The sequence below is a fragment of the Oncorhynchus mykiss genome, chromosome 3 (genome assembly GCF_013265735.2).
Source record: "Oncorhynchus mykiss isolate Arlee chromosome 3, USDA_OmykA_1.1, whole genome shotgun sequence".
In the NCBI taxonomy this organism is placed as follows: domain Eukaryota; kingdom Metazoa; phylum Chordata; class Actinopteri; order Salmoniformes; family Salmonidae; genus Oncorhynchus; species Oncorhynchus mykiss.
This window is the reverse complement of record NC_048567.1, coordinates 39,078,141-39,095,961: the sequence shown is the minus strand read 5'-3', so window position 1 is coordinate 39,095,961 and position 17,821 is coordinate 39,078,141. Positions and strand designations below refer to the sequence as shown.

The 17,821-nt window shown below is 44.1% G+C and overlaps 1 protein-coding gene across 24 annotated transcripts in view; it reads left to right on the top strand.

The window, feature by feature from the left end:
- LOC110519948 (E3 ubiquitin-protein ligase MYCBP2) overlaps nt 1-17,821 on the top strand; it is a 344,395-nt gene that overhangs the window by 44,126 nt on the left and 282,448 nt on the right. For all 24 annotated transcript variants that reach the window (XM_036974062.1, XM_036974063.1, XM_036974061.1 and 21 more), the window contains exon 4: nt 1,323-1,476. In XM_036974062.1, coding sequence (XP_036829957.1) covers nt 1,323-1,476 — 154 coding nt within the window. The remainder of the gene's footprint in view (nt 1-1,322; nt 1,477-17,821) is intronic.

Genomic DNA, 17,821 nt, shown 5'->3' with positions numbered 1-17,821 from the left:
GCTACTCTCTATTTGATGCAACTGAAATATGATCAGATGTTCAATAGAAAGTTAGCCTATGTTAGCCTACAACAAAACGGTAGCCTGGTATACTATAAAGCTGAGGGATGGGGCCGTAGAAAAGTAACCACTCTGAAGGACTGACAATCCATGAGATCAACATTATAGTGATCTGCATGGTAATACCACGGTTCTATATAGATTAACTTTTTGTTATAACTGCTGCGCATGTAAGTTCCTTTCTTTAAATGCAACTTATTTTCCACCTCAATCAAGAATATTTTTGAATTCCCTGCGCCACCTTTTCAGCTGAATGGGGGGGGGGGGTGGAGTTCCGTGAGGGGAGCCACTTTGCCATAACAGGTTTTAACCTTGGACACAATAAAATATTCCCTCCATTTATCCAATAAAATATATTATAGTACTCTTCTACCTCATTCTGTAGCGGAACGGGCCAATTAATGAACCAATAAGGACGAACAAAAACAAGCTCCTCACGCTGATGAGGACACAGTAACCTTTTCTTTACTTAGGGTACCAAATGGTACCCTATTCCATATGGTGTGCACTACTTTTGAGCAGGGCCCATAAGGATTCCAATCGGGCTCTGGTCAAACGTAGTGCACAATTTAGGGGATAGGATGCTATTTGGGACTGCCTTAATTCTGTTCTAACAGGCAACTCTGAGAGGCAGGCCTTTCTAGGCCAAATCGTTACCTTTAACTTTCCCTCTCAGAGAGAAGCTATCGTTATAGGCTCATCAGAATGGATGTTAAACTTGGCTGTAATGCCCACACTGTACAGACTGTTCAGGCTCAGAGCCTAGTAGAGGGAACCGAATGTTCTCTGGGGTCAAGTTCATTAGAGTAAACTGCAACAAAATGTTTTGCAACGGAAGTGAACATTTTTATGTCAGGTAAATGGTCCTCCCTGTCACAATACATTTTCGTCCGTTAGGGCCTAATAAAGAAGACGTGGGTTGTTGGATGTTTGGAAGGGGACGGGGATAATAGGAGAGCGCAGAAGTCCATTTGAACCTTTGCGTAATCCTCCGATTAATAAAACTCAAAGATGCCTGCATAGAACCCAATAAATGTGAATGTGTGTGTTTTGAATTTTTTGTCTAGCCTAGTTTTGTGGGTTGAGTGTTATTTAGGCTTAACCTCTGGGTTTTAGCTGAGGTGGTACCAGTGACTTCCTTTCTCTCTAGATCGTTTGCACTGGGCTATGTTGAGTCTTTAAGCCTCTTTGGTGTGTGTGATATTTTGAGTTCTGTCTGTTGTAGTTTATCTGATAACTGTATTGTGTGTTTCTCTTTCAAGATCATTGGCATCGGTCTGTGTGGGGTGTTTGAGCTGATCAAGGAGACGCGGTTCTCCCACCCTTCCCTGTGTCTGCGCAGCCTTCAGGCCCTGCTGCATATGCTGCAGGGACAACAACCAGAGGGCTTCCAGACGGAACCTCCTGATGTACTTGGTGAGTACTAATAATACTATTACTGCTACTACTGCTAATATATTTATTTTATATAGAGCTTTCATTACTAGTATAATCTCAGTCACTTTAAAAACAAAATAAAACAAATTAACAAAACAAATATAGGTATTTGGGCGATGGTCTTCTACGTCTTCAGTTCCGAAAGGTATTATCTTGAGAGGAGGGGGCATAGATGGTAAAGCCAGGCAGGGAAGTAGAGACATCTGGCAGACAGGCCACAGAGCTCCTCAATGTGCAACGTGTCATATTTTGATAATCACAACTTCACCGTAGGTAGGCAGGCTGGATCTTCCACTACTGAAATGTAGCACCCACATGGGTGATGCTTCAATGACTGTAAAAGCGCCAGTAAGACCACCACACCTCAGCAGTGGTCCAGAAAAGCCCCAAATGAAGTGAGACTTCATCCCAGCCACTTCTCTCTAGGAACTTGGTCAGGGAGCTAAAAAGCTGATGCTGATGGTGTTGCTGAATCATTCAAACCATATTAGTTAGCTAGCCAAGCCAAATATAAACTGACTTGCCATAATCAGTCCTGCAATTCTGTCTCACCACCAGATAGTTCAGTTAATCTATCAACAAGTTATCAAAACAATTATACAAATAAAAAATAAATTGATAAAAATATAATAATCCATTAACACTCAAAAACCTGTTTGCTAAAAGTGAGTTACAAGCTAATACGTCTCTTTTATCGTCAAAACAAAAGATGCCCAATCATGCAATGCCTCAGACGAGGCATGGAAAAGTGACCCCCTCTCACAACCTGTCGGTCTCAGCAGATGCTAGCTCAAAGAAGCACCAGCATGGTTCAGAATGGGTATGGCCAAAAGTATTACAAAAATTCAAGAGACAATTTCTGAACGCCTCATCAAAATTGATGTGCTGGTTGATAAACTCCACGAAGACCAGAAAGTCACAAAGGGACGAGTGACAAAGTCAGAAGACCATGCTGACCACCAGGCTGCTATCCTGGAAGTCCACGAGGACGTGTATCAAAAGCACAAGAAGTTGGAGGACTCCGTTTTGACACAGAGGATACATTTGAACCTTACAGGAATGTCCAAAGCGCTCAAATTTCCTGAAGGCAAGAGAGCCCATCGCGAGAGAGCCCATCGTACACTATGGAGAAATGCACCCAGGGCGTTTGTTATTAAATCGCTACAGTACCGAGACACTGTCCGCATCCTCGCTGCTGCCCGAGCAAAGGGAGAGCTGAAGTATGGAGATGCGAGAATTTTTCCTGCTCTTTCTCCCATACAACATGAGGAGGACGGCTTTCTCCCCTTTCGAGGCTTCTGTGGCAGTCTGGCTTGCCGGCTTTGTGGATCGAAACCAAGAATGGTGAGCACACTGATTCTGTGAAGATGTCTGAAGCATTCATGAGGAAGAAACTCCCTGACTTGTTCACTCCGACATCATGAGGAACTGAATTTCAAACTTGGATACAGTGGATAGTGAACTGTTAGAACATGGCGATATAATGAAATGACTCCGATATGATCGACTGTCTGGCTGACAAGATGGGTAACTTGACAATGAGTAGTGAGGTAACGTTGGAACATGGCTAATGTTGGCTGCGCTATTTAGCCAGCTAGCTAAGTTTACATTAGTGTGACTATAGCTACACAGCATAGTCACACTATGTCAGGTAGTTCCATTTTTTTTGTATGCTTTTATTTTTCGCATAGAGATCCAGTCGGATTTGGTTAAATAGTTGTGGCTGTGGAATGGGTTTCAAGCCCAAGTTGTTCATATTACTTCAGGGTATTTTACCAACGTTTTCTGTCTTGTTTATCATTAGTGATTTATGCTAACGTTAGTGATACCGAGGCAGGAATGAGCTACACACTAGCTGGCACTAATGTTAATGTTTCCCATGCCAATAAAGCCCCTTGAATTGAATTAAAGCTAGCTGGCCGCTTATAACGTTAGCTTTGGGCAACAGGGTTAAGTAGCTGGCAAGCTATTTATTTTCATGAACTGAAGTTCAATTTCAATAGATGAACAACAAGTGGCAACCTAGCTAATACTTACTCACAAGGATTCCTAAATCATTGCTAAGAATAATGAAAATGACGGCAGTTTCTACTGGTCATTGTTTTCAGTCTGGTTGTATTGGTGCTAGCTAGGTACCAAGCTAAAGCTAGTTACCCCAGAAGTTGCAGTCAAACAAATTATGCTTTATTACCAAGCGGTATTGTAAACACATAATTTGTGACCTGTGTTTTCTTGTTTGCAGACTTTTTTTGTACAGCTTTGACAGTGCTACTGTATATTTTTTGACACGCAAAGACCCAAACAACGTTCCATAGTATGCATGTCGTGACGCAAATAGCAGTGACGCTATTACTGTGTATCTCCGGTAGGGCAACATCTGAAAAATAGAGCACTTGGTAGTGTGTACCGGTGCTCGACCTGTCGGCAAAAGCCAACATCACCCACGACAGAACGGTTGATTGTCAAGGGCAATGAATTCCATTATCTTGGCGTTAATGGATTTCACCTTTAAGTTGTCTTGCTGAAATGTTCTTACTCTTTCAAATGACTGCTCGACTTGTTGACTGTTAGCCCACAATGTCTGCTGTGTGGATCGATGTTAGGAATGCTGTGTTGCAAGTATTGCGTAACGACGTCATGTATCTATCTACGTTATATATGTATGCACATCGGCGTTAAACTAGACATCCGATATGTGCACCCCATGGCTCATCTAGAGTTAACATTTCTTATTCCTGCAGGGAAATAAGCAAACATTTCGCTACACCCATTTCGCTACACCCGCAATAACATCTGCTAAATATGTGTATCATTAAAATTGTATTTGATTTGAATGGAACTTTAACTACTGGGTGTAAGTATTTATCCAGATCTTTATCGGGTCATTCAGCCCTGCTGGCTTCATAACCAGTCAGTAAAACGCTTCAAGAAGGTAAGGTTTGGCACTTACTAAATAAATAATCCTACATTTGTAACATTTCTGAACACTCATATCAACATATTTTTTAGCACCAATAACAACTCTGCCTCCCTATACATTCTTATAAGGTTCTTAAGAGAAAAGCCCACTCTCCCCTAACAAATGCCTTCTCAGCATCTGAGACCGCAGCGGTAGAAACTGTATTTGAGCGGTTTAACCACATTTGATGTAAGAGCCTCTTCATATTATCAGTTGAGGTTCTTAATAAATCCTAATTGGTCACTAAGTATAATAATAGGTAGTGCCTTCTCTAAGCGTATCGCAAGGGTCTTAGTAAGAATCTTGCAATTCGCATTAAGTAGGCTGATTGCTCTAAAATTCCCAGGTTCTGTAGTATCTCTATCCTTTATAGGAATCGGCAATATCAAAGCCTCATTAAAGGTGTGCGGAAGGGAGCCATTTTTAAATGCCTCCTGGTAAACCACTGTCAATACAGGTTTAATAATGTTAGTATACAGTACCTGTTAAAGTTTGGACACCTATTCATTCATGGGTTTTTCTTTATTTTTACTGTTTTATACATTGTAGAATAATAGTGAAGATTTCATAACTATGAAATAACATATGGAATCATATAGTAACAAAATGTGTTAAACAAATCAAAATATATTTTAGATTCTTTAAAGTAGCCACCCTTTCTTTGCCTTGACGACAGCTTTGCGCACTCTTAGCATTCTCTCAACCAGCGTCATGAGGAATGTCCAACAGTCTCCTTCATTCTGCGGTCCAACTCATCCCAAACCATCTCAATTTGGGTTGAGGTCAAATCAAATCCAAAACAAATTGTATTTCTCACATACACATGGTTAGCAGATGTTAATGCGAGTGTTGCGAAATGCTTGTGCTTCTAGTTCTGACAATGCAGTAATAACCAACGAGTAATCTAACCTAACAATTTCACAACAACTACCTTATACACACAAGTGTAAAAGGATGAAGAATATGTACATAAAGGTATATGAATGAGTGATGGTACAGAACGGCATAGGCAAGATGCAGTAGATGGTATCGAGTACAGTATATACATATGAGGTGAGTAATGTAGGGAATGTAAACATATAAAAGTGGCAATGTTTAAAACCTCTTGGTGTTAGGGGGCAGTATTTTCATTTTTGTACAAAACATTTTTGTCAGGAAAATATGCTAGAATATGCATATAATTGACAGAAAACACTCTAACGTTTCCAAAACTGTAAGGATATTGTCTGTGAGTATAACAGAACTGATGTTGCAGGCGAAAGCCTGAGAAAAATCCAGACCGGAAGTGCCCCAGGTTTTGAAAGCGCTGCGTTCCAATGACTCCCTATTCCACTGTGAATGTACCATCAACGAGCTTACGCTTTCTACGTATTACCCAAGGTGTCTACAGAATTGTGACTTAGTTTTACGCATTTCTGTTGAAGAATAGCCATAGGCGGACACATTGCGTAAGTGGTCACATGGTGGCTCCGAGAGAGATTCTCGTGTAAAATACAAAGGTAGCCATTATTCCAATCGGTCCTAGTGAAAAACGAATTGTCCCAACGGATATATTATCGAATAGATATTAGAAAAGTCTCGTGAATGGAAACATCCGAAGTTCATCAAAGGTGCGGCAGGGTAGCCTAGTGGTTAGAGCGTTGGACTAGTAACCGAAAGGTTGCAAGTTCAAACCCCCGAGCTGACATGGTACAAATCTGTCGTTCTGCCCCTAAACAAGGCAGTTAACCCACTGTTCCTAGGCCGTCATTGAAAATAAGAATTTGTTCTTAACTGACTTGGGATGGGGTGTCACTACATGTTAGTGGCTAATGATACATGTATTACATGAAGATGGCAAGATGCAGTAGATGTTATGGAGTACAGTCTATACATATGAGATGAGTAATGTAAGGTATGTAAACATATTAAGTGGCATTGTTTAAAGTGGCTTGTGATAAAAAAAAATTACATCAATTTTTCCAATATTAAAGTGGCTGGAGTTGAGTCAGTATGTTGGCAGCAGCCACTCAATGTTAGTGGTGGCTGTTTAACAGTCTGATGGCCTTGAGATAGAAGCTGTTTTTCAGTCTCTCGGTCCCAGCTTTAATGCACCTGTACTGACCTCGCCTTCTGGATGGTAGCGGGGTGAACAGGCAGTGGCTCGGGTGGTTGTTGTCCTTGATGATCTTTATGGCCTTCCTGTGACATCGGGTGGTGTAGGTGTCCTGGAGGGCAGGTAGTTTGTCCCCGGTGATGCGTTGTGCAGACCTCAGTACCCTCTGGAGAGCCTTACGGTTGTTGGCGGAGCAGTTGCCGTACCAGGCGGTGATACAGCCCGACTGGATGCTCTCGATTGTGCATCTGTGAAGGTTTGAGAGTGCTTTTGGGTACAAGCTGCATTTCTTCAGCCTCCTGGGGTTGAAGAGGTGCTGCTGCGCCTTCTTCACCACGCTGTCTGTATTGGTGGACCAATTCAGTTTGTCCGAGATGTGTACGCCGAGGAACTTAAAAATGACTACCCTCTCCACAACTGTCCCGTCGATGTGGATAGGGGGGTGCTCCCTCTGCTGTTTCCTGAAGTCCACGATCATCTCCTTTGTTTTGTTGAGTGTGAGGTTATTTTCCTTACACCACACTCCGAGGGCCCTCACCTCCTCCCTGTAGGCCGTCTCGTTGTTGATAATCAAGCCTACCACTAGTGTCGTCTGCAAACTTGATGATTGAGTTGGAGGCGTGCGTGGCCACCCAGTCGTGGGTGAACAGGGAGTACAGGAGAGGGCTCAGAACGTACCCTTGTGGGGCTCCAGTGTTGATGATCAACGGGGTGGAGATATCGTTACCTACCCTCACCACCTGGGGCCGGCCTGTCAGGAAGTCCAGTACCCAGTTGCACAGGGCGGGGTCGAGACCCAGGGTCTGGAGGGTACTATGGTGTTAAATGCTGAGCTGTAGTCAATGAACAGCATTCTCACATAGGTATTCCTCTTGTCCAGATGGGTTAGGGCAGTGTGGTTGCGATTGCGTCATCTGTGGACTTATTGGGGCGGGAAGCAAATTGGAGTGGGTCTAGGGTGTCAGGTAGGGTGGAGGTGATATGGTCCTTGACTTGTCTCTCAAAGCACTTCATGATGACGGAGGTGAGTGCAACAGAGGGCGGTAGTCGTTTAGCTCAGTTACCTTAGCTTTCTTGGGAACATGAACAATGGTGGCCCTCTTGAAGCATGTGGGAACAGCAGACTGGGATAAGGATTGATTGAAAATGTCTGTAAACACACTAGAGGTCGATTATGATTTTTCAACGCCGATACCGGTTAAAAAAATGTTTTAATGACAATTAGAACAATACTGAATGAACACTTATTTTAACTTAATATAATACATCAATAAAATCAATTTAGCCTCAAGTAAATAATGAAACATGTTCAATTTCGTTTAAAAATGCAAAACAAAGTGTTGGAGAAGAACGTAAAAGTGCAATATGTGCTATGTAAGAAAGCTAACGTTTCAGTTCCTTGCTCAGAACATGAGAATACATGAAAGCTGGTGGTTCCTTTTAACATGAGTCTTCAATATTCCAGGTAAGAAGTTTTAGGTTGTAGTTATTATAGGACTATTTCCCTCTATACCATTTGTATTTCATTAACCTTTGACTATTGGATGTTCTTATAGGCACTTTAGTATTGCCAGTGAAACATTATAGTTTCCGTCCCTCTAGTTAGCGCGCGCTAACTAGCTAGCCATTTCACCTCGGTTACACCAGCCTCATCTCGGGAGTTTATAGGCTTGAAGTCATAAACAGCGCAATGCTTGACGCCCAATGAAGAGCTGCTGGCAAAACGCCCAATGAAGAGCTGCTGGCAAAACGCCCAACGAAGAGCTGCTGGCAAAACGCCCAATGAAGAGCTGCTGGCAAAACGCCCAACGAAGAGCTGCTGGCAAAACGCACGAAAGTGCTGTTTGAATGAATGTTTACGCGCCTGCTTCTGCCTACCACCGCCCAGTCAGATACTTGAATGCTTGTATGTGCAGTCAGATTATATGTAACGCAGGACATGCTAGATAATATCTAGTAATATCATCAACCATGTGTAGTTAACTTGTGATTATGATTGTTTTTTATAAGATAAGTTTAATGCTAGCTAGCAACTTACCTTGGCTTACTGCATTCGCTTAACAGGCAGTCTCCTTGTGGAGTGCAACGAGAGAGAGGCAGGTCGTTATTGCGTTGGACTAGTTAACTGTAAGGTTCTCAGCTCGGATTCAATCTTGCAAGGTGAAAATCTGTTGTTCTGCCTCTGAACAAGGCAGTTAACCCACCGTTCCTAGGCAGTCATTGAAAATAAGAATGTGTTCTTAACTGACTTGCCAAGTTAAATAAAGGTATAAATTCAAAAAATAAATAAATAAATTCAAAAAACTGCAAATTGGCACCAAAAAATAGCGATTTCCGATTGTTATGAAAACTTGAAATCGTCCCTAATTAATCCGATTAATCGGTCAACCTCTAAATTACACCAGCCAGCTGGTCTGCGCATGCTCTGAGGACGTGGCTGGGGATGCCGTCTGGGCCTGCAGCCTTGCGAGGGTTAACACTTTTAAATGTTTTACTCACGTCGGCTGCAGTGAAGTAGAGTCCACAGGTTTTGGTAGCGGGCCGCGTCAGTGGCACTGTATTGTCCTCAAAGCGAGCAAAGAAGTTGTTTAGTCTGTCTGGGAGCAAGACATCCTGGTCTGCGACGGGGCTGGTTTTCCTTTTGTAATCTGTGATTTACTGTAGAACGTGCCACATACCTCTTGTGTCTGAGCCGTTGAATTGCGACTCTACTTTGTCTCTATACTGACGCTTAGCTTGTTTGATTGCCTTGCGGAGGGAATAGCTACACTGTTTGTTTTCGGTCATGTTTCCGGTCACCTTGCCCTGGTTATAAATAAAGGTACAAAATAAATAAAAATAAGCAGTGGTTTGTGCTTTCAGAGTTGCGCGAATGCTGCCATCAATCCACAATTTCTGGTTTGGGAATGTTTTTATTGTTGCTGTGGGTACGACATCGCCGATGCACTTGCTATTAAACTCGCTCACCGAATCGGCGTATTCGTCAATGTTGTTTTTTTTGTTTTTTTTACCCCCTTTTTCTCCCCAATTTCGTGGTGTCAATTGTTGTAGTAGCTACTATCTTGTCTCATCGCTACAACTCCCGTACGGGCTCGGGAGAGACGAAGGTTGAAAGTCATGCGTCCTCCGATACACAACCCAACCTAGCCGCACTGCTTCTTAACACAGCGCGCATCCAACCCGGAAGCCAGCCGCACCAATGTGCCGGAGGAAACACCTTGTACCTGGCACAATGTTGTTGTTTGATGCAATGCGGAACATATCCCAATCCACGTGATCGAAGCAATCTTGAAGCGTGGAATCAGATTGGTCGGACCAGCGTTGAACAGACCTGAGCGCGGTAGCTTCCCGTTTTAGTTTCTGTCTGTAGGCAGGGAGCAACAAAATGGAGTCGTGGTCAGCTTTTCCGAAAGGAGGCCGGGGGAGGGCCTTATATGCGTCGCGGAAGTTAGAATAACAATGATCCAGGGTTTTACCAGCCCTGGTAGCACAATCGATATGCTGATCGAATTTAGGGAGTCTTGTTTTCAGATTAGCCTTGTTAAAATCCCCAACTACAATGAATGAAGCCTCAGGATATGTGGTTTCCAGTTTAGAGTCAAATAAAGTTTGTTCAGGGCCATCTGTGTCTGCTTGGGGGGAATATATGCTGCTGTGATTATAATCGAAGAGAATTCTCTAAGTAGATAATCGACATTTGATTGTGAGGAATTCTAAGTCAGGTGAACAAAAGGACTTGAGTTCCTGTATGTTGTTATGATCACATCACGTCTCATTAATCATAAGGCATACCCCCCCGCTCCTCTTCTTACCAGAGCGATGTTTGTTTCTGTCGGCGCGATGCGTGAAGAAACCGGCTGGCTGTACCGACTCCGATAGCGTGTCGAGTGAGCCATGTTTCCGTGAAGCAAAGAACTTTAGTCTCTTACGTCCCTCTGGAATGCTACCCTTTGCTCGGATTTAATCAACCTTGTTGTCAAGAGACTGGACATTGGCAAGTTGTATGCTTGGGAGCGGTGCGCCATGTGCCCGTCTCCGGAGCCTGACCAGAAGGCCCCTTTTACGGCGTCGTTGTTTTGGTTCGCCGGCTGGGTTCGCCACCCATGTCGTATTCCTGGTCATAATAATGGTGAGTTGACGTTGCTCTTATATCCAGTAGTTCCTCCCGACTGTATGTAATAAAACCTAAGATTAGCTGGGGTATCAATGTAAGAAATAACAAGTAAAAAAAACAAAATACTGTATAGTTTCCTAGGAATGCGAAGCGAGGCGGCCATCTCTGTCGGCGCCGGAAGTAGACAGGTGATTGTGGAGGCCAGGTCATCTGATGTAGCACTCATCACTTTCCTTCTTGGTCAAATAGCCCTTACACAGCCTGGAGGTGTCCTGAAAAACAGGACCATCGGGTTCCCTCTAAGCGCAAACCAGATGGGATGATGTATCGCTGCAGAATGCTATGTTAGCCTTGCTGGTTAAGTGTGCCCTTGAGTTATAAATAACTCACCGACAGTGTCACCAGTAAAGCACCTTCACACCACCACCTCTTTGCTTCATGTTGGGAACCACACATGCGGAGATCATTCGTTCACCTACTCTGCGTCTCACAAATACACGGTGGATAAAACCCAAAATCTCAAATTTGGACTCCAGACCAAAGGACAGATTTCCACCGGTGTAATGTCCTTTGCTCGTGTTTCTTGGCACAAGCAAGTTTCTTCTTCTTATTGGTGTCCTTCAGTAGTGGTTTCTTTGCAGCAATTCAACTATGAAGGTCTGATTCACGCAGTTTCCTCTGAACAGTTGATGCTGAGATGTCTGTTGCTGGAACTCGGATGCATTTATTTGGGCTGCAATCTGAGGCGGGTAACTCTAATGGACTTATCCTCGACAGCAGAGCTAGCTCAGGGTCTTCCTTTTCTGTGGCGGTCCTCATGAGAGACAGTTTCATCATAGCCTTGATGGTTTTTTTGACTGCACTTGAAGAAATTTTCAAAGATATTTAAATTTTCCTTATTGACAACCTTCATGTCTTAAGAAGGAAAGAGATTCCACAGATTAACTTTAAGAAGGGACACCTGTAAATTGAAATGCATTCCAGATGACGACCTCATGAAGCTGGTTGACAGAAAGCAAAGTGTGCGCAAAGTTATCAAGGCAAGTGTGGATTCCATGTGTTATTTCATAGTTGTGATGTCTTCACTATTATTCCACAATGTAGAAAATATAAAAATGAAGAAAACCCCTTGAATGAGTAGTGTGTCCAAACTTTTGACGGTACTGTAGTTTTATAATATTTTACAGGAAGGCCATCCAGACCAGGGGATTTCCCTGCTTTCATAGATAAAATTGCTGCTCTCACCACCTCTTCTGTTATAGTACAGTCCAGGTCCTCTACCTTGCTATCTGATAATCTAGGTAGTTCAAAACCAGACAAAAAAGCATCCATATCTATGGGACTCACTGTTCAGAAGAATGTATATAAATCTTTATTAAAACATTGAAACCCAGTCTATCTCTTTTGGATGAGGTCACCATCTTATTGCTCTTCTTAATTGCTGGAATTACGTCAAGTGTTCTGCAGTTTTAGTTGCCTGTCTTCTCACCTCCCTCATGAAAAAGTCTAAACAGTGCATATTCTGCCATTTTGTTATACATTTCGTGCAACTGACATGTCAATTTACAGGCAGTTTCAAATGTGCTCACACACACCAGTTTCTGATCTTTTTACTGCTTCAACCCTCTCTCGCTCTCTGACTTCATGTGCTGTTATTTTCCCTCTAATATATGCTTTAGATGTTTCCCATACTGTGGAATCCTTTTCAGTTGAGCCTATGTTGATCTCCTAAAATAGGATCTAAGATCATCTGCTAGTGATTGGCTAAATATCTCATCTTGTAATAGCATGGTATTGTCTAAATCTACCCTTCCTCACGGTTTTATATCAACATGTAGCACTACTATAGCATGACACGTGAGGGCAATTCGACCAATCTGGCAAGTAATCCCATTTACCATGAAATTAGATATCAAGAATAAATCTATTCTGGAGTTTGTCTTATGACAGTGGGAGAAGGAAGTATATTCTCTCTCATTAGGATGGACGTATCTCCATATGTCTGTAAGGCCCACAGTCTGCTGCCATATGTGTTGCAAGTCTTTTCTTTGGTGTGGAGTTACCTGTAAATTGACTTCTATTAGTCATGTCCATCACTTGGTTAAAGTGTCCAGCAAGGATGATCTGCCCCTCCATATTTCCCAGTATAACATTGACCTCGTGAAAAAAATCTGGGTTCTCCTTGTTGGGAGCATATATGTTGCATAACACTACCTTAATTAATCCCATTTATAAGAGCCTCAATGCAGATGCGCCTGCCGTACCCATCAGAGCGTTGCTTCAACATTTAAAGTATTTTACTCATCAGAATAATCACCCCATTTTGTTTTGAATTAAATGAGCTATGGGAAACTTATGCAAGCCAGCTTAAAAATGTTGGCGCCTCTATCTGTTAAATGTGATTCCTGTATGAATACAATTATCCACCTGTTTTGATTTTAAATATGTCTTATCTTTTTCCTCTTCACTTGGTTACCACAACCGTTTATATTCCGGTATTATGTTTACATAACCATTATCCGTATTTGCACTGAGTAGTTAAAGCCTTTGAGCAAGAAGTGTCCCATTTAACACACTTGATGAATAATGAACATCATTATATAACATTTCACAATATATGCTCCAGCTGTACAATAGAACAGTGTAGAAAAAACACGGGACGAGATGTTAACTGTCCATTGTGCCAGTAGATGGAATGCACTCACATGAGATTTGATGTGATGTTGACAGTGGCATGGGAGGTTTGTTTCTTAGACTGGGTTAAGATGTCAATTTTGGGACACATCCTCAGTAGTGTGCCTTCAAATCAGTGGGTGTTTCGGCCTTTAAATCACTAAACAACCTCATCAAAGGTGGCCAGCTAAAGGGTGATCAAGCCTTAGCTTGTGTCCCATGCCCAATTAAGATGTCCCACAGGACTATGCAAAGCAGGGGCGTCCTCTTCCCTGAGCCAGCCCTACAGCTGACCGCATACCTCATATGCCCTCCTCAAGTTGGAGGGATTTGAATTGGGTTCTCAGGTGGGGGTGGGGGGGGTCATGAAGTTATAGCCCAGCAAGGGTCCTTCCGTTTGCTCCAGATCCACTGGCTTCCTCTTTCAGCTGCTTGAGAAACTGCTCTGACGGTCTGCCGCAGAGCCTGTCCATGGATTCCAAGTTCTTTCAGCAACCTGATGGTGGAAGAAGCCACGAATCCTCTGCATCCCACTTCAATTGGACAGACTTTTGCATTCCAGCCGCGCTGAGTTGCGTCTGCTGTCAACTCTGTGTAACGCAGTTTCTTACGCTTGTAGGCCTCTTCAACAGAGTTTTCCCACGGGACTGTGAGCTCTATGATGTACACAGCCTTTTGTGAAGGGGACCAGAGTACCATGTCTGGCCTAAGGTTGGTAGAAGCAATCTCAGGTGGAAAAATTAGTTGCTGGCCATTATCGACAAGCATCTTCCAGTTCCGGGCCATGGCTAGGTGTCCAGTTTCTGGCTTCGTCGGAGGATGCTTGGACCTTTTCTGTCCCTCCCGGATGAATGTTGTTGTTTTGATGGGATTGCTTGTTTTTGGAGGTATTGAATTGGTTGCACTCCTATTGGTCTCAAGTGCTGCAGCCAGGCTCTTGAGGACCTGATTGTGCCTCCAGGTGTAGCGGCCTTGTGAGAGGCTGGTCTTGCAACCTGTCATTATATGCCTGAGAGTCGCTGGAGCTGGGCAGAGGGGGCAGGTCGAGTCCTCGCCAGACCATTGATGTAGGTTTTTTGGTGATGGAAGCACATCATAAACAGCTCTTATGATGAAGCTGATGTTGCTTGCCTCCATTTGCCAAAGCTTACTCCAGTTGATCTTTCTCCTCTCCAGGCCTTTGAGAGACAGCCTAAGAGAGACAGCCTTTACACTTCTTGCAGTCTCCTCCTGTCTGTGCACCTCCTCGACCACCAGCTTCCTGCGTTCAGATGTTGTTGCCTTATGGAACGTTGGTTTGCTTGCTGCCAGGCCAAAGCCTCCTCTTCCATGCTGGATATTCCCCACAATGTCTTGGTGTCTCAGGGCTGATGTTGCTTGCTGCACAGCCTTGGATGATGTCCATTTCCGTCCAGTTTGTAGGGGTGGTGCAGCCTTGCTAATGGTCTGGTCATTGGAGTCCTTCAATGTCATCTGAAGTCTTACTTTAGAGCACTTGTACTCCTCCGTTAGACTTGTAAGAGGTAGTTCAAGGACCCCTTTGCCATAGAGGCCGATGTTACTCAGGCATCGTGGGACACCCAGCCATTTCTTCACGTATGAGGTAATGGTTCGCTCCATCTTCTCCACTGTTGTTATTGGGACCTCATAGACGGTGAGTGGCCACATTACCCGGGGGAGAAGTCCAAACTGTAGGCACCAAAGCTTGAGCTTCCCAGGCAGTAGGGTCTTGTTGATGTTCTCAAGACCGTCGGCGATGTCCTGCCTTACTTGCTGCACATGATCTTTATCCTGGAGGCTTTCGTTGTACCATCTACCCAGGCTCTTGACGGGTTGCTCAGACACCGTTGGTATCGGGGCATCTCCAATGCAGAACCTCACATCTTTAAGCTGTCCCTTGACTATGGAGATGCTTCGAGATTTGCTTGGCTTGATTTTCATCCGGGTCCACTTGATGTTATCCTGCAGTTTTGCAAGTAGCCGCCTGGTGCATGCTTTAATGGTGGTCAGTGTAGTCATGTCATCCATGTATGCTCGGATAGGTGGGAGACGGAGCCCTTCCTTAGTTCTCTCACCGCCGACCACCCATCTCGATGCCCTGATGATGACTTCCATGGCCATAGTGAAGGCCAGAGGTGAAATTGTACAACCTGCCATTATGCCTACTTCCAAGCGCTGCCATGTTGTTGTGAAGTCAGGTGTTGTGAAACACAATTGCAGGTCTTGGAAATAGGCCTTTACCAGTGTAGAGATGGGTTCTGGTATGTGGAAAATGTTGAAGGATTCCCAGAGGAGTTCATGGGGGACTGAGCCAAAGGCATTGGCCAGGTTGAGGAAGATGACATAGGTCTCTCTTGTCCTTCTTAGCTGTTTGGATCTGGTGCCAAATCATACTAGTATGTTCCAGGCAACCAGAGAAACCAGCAATGCCTGCTTTCTGTACAGATGTATCAATGTACTTGTTCCTTTCCAGATAAATAGACAGCCTCTGTGCTATTATACTGAAAAAGATCTTCCCTTCGACGTTGAGAAGAGAGATTGGTCGGAATTGACTGATGTCTGTTGCATCCTTCTTTCAGGATTAGCACACCACCAGCCCTTCGCCATACCTTTGGTATTATTTCCTTCTGCCACACTATCCTCATGAGCCTCCAAAGAAAGCGTAGAACATCCGGGGCGTTCTTGTAGAGCTTGTATGGTACTCCATTAGGCCCAGGAGCTGAGGCCGCTCTTGCTCTTCGGACAACGTTCTCTACTTCCTTCCATTTTGGAGGGTCAGTGTCCAGATTGAATTCTGGTGGTTGAATAGGTGGGATGTCATGTGGGATGATTATCTGCTCATGCCTTTTCATGTCCTGGTGGACCTTTTCCAGATGTTCTTCCAGTTCTGGCTTTGGAGTTTTTAGGATTTTCCTTTGCGAAGAGGTCTTTGACAAACTTAAAGTTTTTTTTTTTATAGAACCGCGTTCTTGAGTGTTCCTTCTTCCTACGAAGTTTCCTTCAGTTTTCCGCTCTTCGCAAGGTTGCCAGCCGACATTTTAATGTCTGCTTGGAGTAGCATGAGACCTTCTCTCTCTGCATCAGAGGCCTTCTTCCACTGCTTTCTCAGCTGCCTTCTCTCTCTGACAAGTATCTCGATCTCTTGCTGCCTCCTAGATTTGGCTGGCGTGGGTGGTGTCTTGCCACTTCTCTCGTTTACTCCAAAGCGCTCTTTTCCGTAGTGGTAGATAATGTCTCCCATCCTTTCAAGCTTTTTCTCTGCTGTTCCTACCGGTTGTTCCAAGATTTTTGTCAGGTCGTTGTTGATTGTTTCCCGCTCTCTCTTTTCAACAGCTTTGGGCCACTTCACACTCGGTCTGTGCCCTTTGATCTTTTCCTCTTTTTAGAGGTCTCTGTGGTTGGGTGAGTTTATCCACTGGCATTTCTGTGCTTGTGTTATCCTCCTACGTTACAGGGGTGCTGATGCTCTGCGAACTTTGGTTTGCGTCCCGTCGCTGTGCTTCATTCGACTGATTTTGACTGGCTGCTTCGTAAGAAGTACTGGTCAATGCGAGGTCCCCGTCTCTGCTCTCCCAAGCACCTTTTCCTCCCTTGATGGATCCTTAACCCCCTTGCCGATGTTACACTCTCCCAACCACAGCTGCACACCTGAAGTGTGTGTCCTGCTGCTGTTATGGTTGTCTCATGTGCTGTGTTCCTACTCGTAGTTGTTTCCGTTCCTGGGTCCGTAACCGTGTGATCAGTCGTTGAGCCATCTTGCGCCCCAGCTCTCGCGGACTCTAGGGGGTATGTTCCTTTGTTGACTTTCAGTAGCACTTAGCGGGTGTCTCCAACATACTGAAGCAGCGTCGGAGACTGCCAACATGGGTTGCTAGCCCATGACAGCCCCAGTGGGGTCTATTCCCTCCGGTCAGCTGTCTCTCCAAGCTGTCACATAGACTTTCCTAAATAAACAGAGAACAAATCCCAAAATAAAACAAAGCAACTAGGAACGTAACGTTGCTTCGCATTGAGTCAATCATCACAGAACTGTATTTGAAGCCACAGAACATAACCTGACGTCAACTAAAAGATTCCTAATGGTCCGTAAGGCGCTTGAAAGGTTAAATTAGTCCCACAAACACACTGCCTACCTTAATTTGTACAGTAAACGGCATACAATTCAACTTGTATTTTACCTTGTCTTGTCGTTATCTCGGCCAAACACCTTGCTCTAGCAAGAATCTCTCAGCCTCCATTTTCCTTGACAACCATTTTTATTTCCCTTCCAAATAAAGAGCAGGATCGCTGGGAATGCCAGCGTGTGCCTGGCGTTCTTTTCGTGGTGTTTCTTCGCCGTTGCAAACATCTTCCTCTTCATTGCCAGTTGGAAAGGTGCCAGGAAAAAGACAGCCGGCGTCCTTCCCACCAAACCTCTTGCTTTCACTGCTTTAAGTACCTCCCCCCAGGCTGTAGATCGTAGGGTCGGATGAGAACTACAGTG